The sequence below is a fragment of the Brassica oleracea genome, chromosome C7, assembly GCF_000695525.1.
Source record: "Brassica oleracea var. oleracea cultivar TO1000 chromosome C7, BOL, whole genome shotgun sequence".
Lineage (NCBI taxonomy): Eukaryota > Viridiplantae > Streptophyta > Magnoliopsida > Brassicales > Brassicaceae > Brassica > Brassica oleracea.
The window spans coordinates 14,110,125-14,117,096 of record NC_027754.1 but is presented as its reverse complement, the minus strand read 5'-3'; the positions used below and the strand labels follow the sequence as shown (position 1 = coordinate 14,117,096).

General features: G+C 39.2%; 1 protein-coding gene across 1 annotated transcript; it reads left to right on the top strand.

Annotated features, from left to right (window-relative positions):
• The first annotated feature begins 1,703 nt into the window (after nucleotides 1-1,703).
• On the top strand, nucleotides 1,704-3,653 carry LOC106305305 (protein ECERIFERUM 26-like). The gene is given in 3 exon segments (XM_013741685.1): nucleotides 1,704-2,138; nucleotides 2,679-2,951; nucleotides 2,953-3,653. Coding segments are annotated over 3 exon segments (1,281 nt in total). The 3' UTR covers nucleotides 3,526-3,653.
• The last annotated feature ends 3,319 nt before the right edge of the window (nucleotides 3,654-6,972 follow it).

Sequence of the window (6,972 nt, the reverse complement as noted above, 5' to 3'; positions counted from 1 at the left end):
CCGCATCCAAGAAACCGGATGTTGAGAATACCAGGGCAGGCGGCTCCATAGGGATGCAGCAAGAAATGAGTGGTATGGACCGCTTGAGCAGTGTAGGTCCTAAAGTTTTGAGATGATTGAAGTCTTAGATCGAATTATGTGTATTGAGTGATGACTGAGATCATTGCATTGCTTGATTACGTGAAATGAAACTGTTGCAGCTAGTTATGTAAGTTGCATTAAATTGAGTGTAGTGACTAGTCGGTTCTCGTTTCGCATTGAGCAGTATATAGGCTCATGTGAGAGACTGGTCTAGAATCGCTTCACTGAGTATTCTTTACTCACCCTTCATTTCCCTCTTCCTTTCACTGAATCGTAAGTATAAGTATCGATTGTACCGAAGGAAACACACCTAAAGTTCTTGGGACCAGTAACGGGAAACATGAAGACAGTGCCGGCGTTGAACACATCTGCATGAAACAATTGAAAGGGGCCTCTGATTTATTAAAAAATTTAGGCCTATTTTTTGTTTAAACTATTGTTATTTGTCCTGAAGTTTAATGAGGTGGTGGGATCTTGTAAAACCTATTTCTAATGAGTAACACAGTTTGTAATTTTTTATTTCAGTGATATTGTAATTTTTGTTTTTACCTTAAGGTTTTTATGGATTAAATTTTTATGTATTATTTAAGGGTCTCATTTTTTTTCTCGTATTGGATCACAATTTTCAAGCCGCCACGTAAACAAATTAACATTCCAATTAAGTGACAACTTAGCATGACATTTTTTTAACTAGTACAAACTACATGTTCTATTCTTTTTAAATGTTTCTCTATTAGTATATAGGGAATGTTAAACCATTGATCATTAATTTTTAACATAATAATTTTAACAGTTTTAGTAATTTTGTCATTTTAAAAAATTTAAAATATAACTTAGACGAAAAAATCTATATTTTAATTTTATAGCTAATTTGATTGTTTAATTTATTTTAATAATATAAAATTAAACAAAAACGATGGATGAAATATAAATTGTTATCAAATCTTTATTATTAGAATCATTAATTGTCATATATATATTAGTCATATTTGGTAATTCTGATTAGAAAAGAAAAGAAAATAGTAATTGTACACTTTAATTAATTTTATGATTAGTTTAATGAAAATTATAATATATACTTAATTAGACCAACATATTTTCTAAGAATTCTGAATTTCATTCTGGTGACGACACGTGACTACACTTAAAGGTTATAATGTTTTTCAATTAATATATAAGGGATATACAACGATAGGTTATACCCTGCCCAAAAAAAAATTCACACATGCCTTTGGTGATATAGCATTCTTCTCCAAAGGAAAGCAATTAAGAAGGGGGTTCCGCAATTTAAAAATCATTAAATATGGGGTCACATTCACCTACTCGATCGTAACGCAATTTTATCGTCTCTACTATAATATTTTTTATATGATCAATATAACACTATTCATATATACGAGAGCAGTTTCCCAAAAAAAAATATATACGTGAGTAGATCACAGTCACAATCAATATTAAAAGGATGAAAGGAGACACGTAGCAAAATATTGTAAAATTTGAGCACAAAAATCTGTAAGGAAAAAAAAAATATATATATATACTCATATTGGCTTAGTCCGAGAGATTACTCATAATCATCTTTGCCAATATTTCTTACATCTGTATTCTCTTATCTTATACACATGCCTCGACTTCAAGAAGAGGGAAGCGGTCCAGTTCATGGCTTCTGGATGTCGACAGTGGGTTCAGCCCGACCGACAGAAACTGGTACAGTTCACCAACCCACCGGTTTAGACCTAGCCATGAAACTCCACTACATAAAGTCGGTTTATATTTACTCAGCCGAGACGACACGTGATTTAACCGTGATGCACGTGAAAGAGACCTTTTTCACAGTACTCGACCAAATCTCATGGATCACTGGCAGGTTAAGGCGGCGTGACTCGGGACGTCCGTTCATAAAGTGTAACGACTGTGGCACGCGTGTCGTTGAAAGTCAGTGCGATCTCACAGTGGATGAGTGGCTATGTGCACCGGACCGGTCCGTTGATGAGTCTTTGGTTTATCATCAACCAATTGGACCGGAGTTGGCATACTCTCCTTTGATATATATTCAGGTACGTGTATGTATGTCTCTATTAATTTACGCAAAATCAATTAAAATAACATCAAAAGATATAAACTTTGATGAAAAGAGAGTAACAGAAAAAACGTATCATCATAAGGATCGATTTCCATCTGAAACACCTTGACGATTGTCAAATTTCATTACGTTGTAAAGCATGTAAACATGTGATCATTAGTATGGTTTTGGGTCCATTAAACCCAATTATACAAACGGAAGAATTAGAAGAAGAACTAGAATATATAAATCTGATTCATATTATAGATTTTTTATGTAATAAATAAAACATATGTTTCAGATTTAAATAAAACATATGAATCATATTCAGATAAAACATATGTTTCAGATTTAAATAAGACACGTGTTTCAGATTTCAATACAACATATGTTTCAAAGGTCTATTACTGAGTGATCACTGATCAGAGCATGTAGCTGCATGAAACGTAGGTACTCGTATTTAACAAAAAAAAAGGACATATTTTCATGCCAATGCAAAGAAAAATAACGGTTTAGTTTGGTTTTGTTGCTGTAGATGACCCGGTTTAAGTGCGGTGGATTAGCTATTGGCTTTAGCTGGGCACATATCATTGGAGACCCACACTCTCTTTCTCACTTTTTCAACTTATGGACTCGGGCCTTAGCTGGTGAACAGATCTACTTCCCGAAAACCTCTGACCTGGAAAGATGTTTCCAAAACCCGAATTCTACGGGCAAAGAACCGGTTTCCATCAAACGGGTTGACCCGGTTGGAGACCTCTGGGTCGCTCCGAGTAATAGCAAAATGACAACATACTCCTTCAATGTAATTAACGGTCACGAATATAAAAACAAACTTTCCGGCAAACGGAAATGTGTTCGAGATTCTCAGTGGGATTATATGGAAATGCATAGCGAAGTCGAGGGGAGAACCTGAGCCGGTTACGATCACGATCATCAGATCGGATCCGAACGGACTAAAACCTAGAGTGGTGAGAAACAGTCAGATGATTAGCTCCGTTCACGTCGACTTTTCGGTGGCGGAAGCGAAGTTGGAGGAGATCGTGAAAGCAATCGGAAAAGCAACCGATGAAAGGTCTGAGATCAATAAGATTGGAGAGAGTGATGATGGTGCTTTGGATTTCGTCGTCTACGGTGCGAAACTGACGTTTGTGGATATGAGCGAAGTTGGTTTCTACGACGCGAAAGTGAAGGATACGTCGCCAAGGTCGGTTTATTGTAATGTTCAGGGGATAGGGGATGATGGAGAGGTGGTGGTTTTGCCGGCGGCTGTGGAGGAGGAGATGGTTGTGACTGTGACGTTGCCGGAGGATGAGATTGAGAAGGTTAAATGGGAACTCAAGAAGTGTGGTTTAATCAAGGCCTTAATTAACGGAGAATGAAAGCGATATGTTATCTGCCGTTGATGTATCGTTTGTTTCTTTTGTTTTTAAGCGTTTCATGTTTGTTTATTTGAAACGTTGTATTTTCTTTGTCGTGCTTTTCATTACCAAGAAGGTGAGTTTGTGTGTCCATTCAAGACAAGTTTGTGTGTTTGCATACTTGATTATGTGTGTGTATGTTTCAGTGAGCTTGATCATGTATGTATATCAATATTCATGATCAACTAGAGCGTGACTTGTCTACGAATACAATTGCGTTTTTTTTTGTCAGTGAATATGACGAACACAAGTTAGAATCCTTGACAGATCACACATATAATAAGATAAATAGATGGCACAACCAATAATATTATCTATATCCACACTACTCTCTTCAAGTTCGATTAAAAGAACGTATCTAACTCTCTTCTTGCTTGCAAAAGGAGCAAGAGCAGGAAACTTTGTTAATATGTTTTAGTATTTAAAGTTCATTAGTCACTAAAAAATATAAACTATTGTATTGGAGAACTTTCCAATTCCTCTCCTCTGTACTTAAAAGACTGGACTTGCTCTTGCTCTTGATACTTCTGTCAATGATCTTGCTTATTGTGTTGAGAACTGGGCTAGTTGTGTTGAGAACTGAGACTTGTTGGAAAACAAGTATCCATCTTTTCTTTGCGCTTGTTGATATCGGTAGACGCAACTAAGGCAATGTCGATCGATGTCGACAGGTTCGCAGCGGTCGATACAGATGGAAATCGTCTACTCGATTCTGTGTTTTTTTTTTTGTTTTTTTTATGATCTGCAATAATTTAAAACCAACATAAATAGTATATCAAATAAAAACTTAATAAATATTACCTAATAGTGGGTTGCTTCTCACTCAGTGCTTTATTATAGTCATTTAGCTTGACTTTGGAGGTGATTGGGCTAGTTGTGTTGAGAACTGGGACTTGTTGGAAAACTAGTATCCATCTCTTCTTTGCGCTTGTTGAACCATGTACCAGTGAAGTTTCTCATTGCTTCATCCCCTCTGCACCATTTATCTTTCATTGCTGCAGTTGTGTTTTCAATCCTCTGTAGTCTTTCACCAAGACTCTCAAGGTCGAACTGATGTCTGGTAAGTGCGGCGTAAGTGTCAGCTGAGATCTCCTCTCCATGGTAAGGTGTGTTGGACATGTCGGATGTCGTCTTTTGTACAAGCCGGCCTCTGTTTAGCGTTGTCGACCGATGTTCGTTTGTGAATGTCGGTGGATATGTTGTTGCGTATGAATCGATAATGCTTCTGGTCGACGGGCAATGTAACTATGAATCTCCACCAACTCCCTTTGTATAGCTTCAACCTTGGAGGTCAAAGCACTAATGCTAAGATCCATTGGGAAATAGATGTTATCACATCTCCTATCAAGCCTCTCTTTTGTAGTTTCCAGAGCTCTATAGATCCCTTCTATCAACTGATCTATCTCTTCTCTGGTGTGAAAATCTGGTTGAGACTTTATCGTCTGTGGGCGTGGCGGACTGTTGTCGATCGATGCTGGCAAGCGGTTGTCGATCGATGTGTGATGGTGCATGTCGATCGATGGAGGTGGTCTGATATTGAACGATGGTGGGTGTCTTCTGTCGATCGATGGAGGTCTAGCAATGTCGGTCGCGTGTTGAATTCTGGCTATGTCTTGCTTCATCTCCTCCATGCAAGTAGTTAGCCAATTGATACTATCATTCAATGGATAGTAGACATCATCAAGCTTAATCTGGAAAGTCTCTTTGCTCTTCTCATGTTCTCCACAGACTCCATAGAACATCTCATTGATCTCATCTTTGGTGTAGATCTCTGGTACCAGCTTGGTCTGTGTGAAAAAGGTAGCATGTTCAGGAAGACATATGTAGCTTGGCTCATCTTTCGAAGCTCTTTCCAGAAGTCTTCTGATGTCTCTGTCGTGAACACGAATGGTGTATCCTTCTTGATCTCTGGCGTATCCATGATCATCTCTGTAAGAAACATACATGTTTTTCTCTTCCCAGTAGAATGTTCTGGCTCAATAGAGGTCAAAAGCCCTTCTGCCGTATTTGTGACGTCTGTCGACCGATGTTGGGACGTCAACGTCGGTCGATGGTCGAGTGGGACGGCAAGATCTTTGTTGGAAACTTCTGTCTATGCCACCAGTTGTGTCATAGAACTCCTTTGTAGCCTTCTGTTCTGGATTGTTGCGTTGATGCATGAACATATTGTCTGCTCCATTGACTGTCTGAAGGATATCTACGATATCTTCTCGAGATACATGTAGTGTGCGTCCGTCTATTGCTTTTGCATAGCCATCAGGGTCCCTGAAAATACCAAATTCGTCGGGAATTAGATACTCGTTATCAAGTTTATCTTTTTCGCTTACAGTGGTTTTTGGTATTGGATTGTTATCGATTGATGTTGCAATGTTGTTATCGATCGATTGTTGGTGATGTATGTCGATCGATTGTTGATTACGAGTGTCGATTGATTGTTGATGACGAGCGTCGACCGGATGGCTGAAACAAATTCTTTCCTAAGCAGCTTCTGCTTGAATCTGATCTGTTTCATCGCGTCTTTGCATGTTCAGCAGCTCCTCATATGTTAAACCTTCGTGTAGTTCATCTTCGGCATAAACTACTGTTTCGAATGCAAAGCTTTCATGGTGGTGTTCATCTGCCCAACTGCCAATCGAGTAGTCTCCTTCTCGCGCACGGTTGACGTCAGTGTCGACCGATTTGTAGTAGGCAGTGTCGGTAGATGCTCGCTTTTGGCATCGTTGTTGAGGTTGAGTGTCGATTGATGGCCAGCTCGTCATGTCGATCGATGGTGCATTCCTTTTCCAAGAGGAATGATGTAGAAGTTTATTTTCCTCATCAATGATAGCTTTGTACTCAGTAGCTCGTTCCTCCTCATAGTCTTCATCATACTCGTCTGTATGCATATTTTGTCTTGTGTAAGCAGCAATAGTGGGGTTGTAGTAGTCGTTCTCCCACTCATCTGGATGAGTGTCGACCGACCCTTCTTTGCGTGCATTGGTCGATTTCTGATGGCCATTGTCGATCGATGTTGCAGTGTGAGTTTCGATCGGCGCCGAGTAATCTGTCTCGTATTCCACTTCACAGTGGCAAGCTGCAATGATTCCTGGATCATTGATTCTTCTGGAGATCGTCTGTGGCTTCTTGACTGGGATAGGGTCATAGTGGGCATTGGGATCGATGAGTGTAGACACAACTGGTTGGTTTGCAAGTTGCACACTGCTCCCACTGTTGATAAGAAAGCTCTCCCAAGTTGTAGAAAAGAGTTCCAGTTTAACTTGATGTCCTAGACATGGAAATCAACTGGAACTAGTGCATTACCAATCTGCACCTCTAGGCCTCTCACAATTCCTCTGGAATTCCTCTGGGAACAATCCACAAAAGTGAACAATTCCTGCGAAGGCTCCACCTGCAGACCCAGATGGTCTG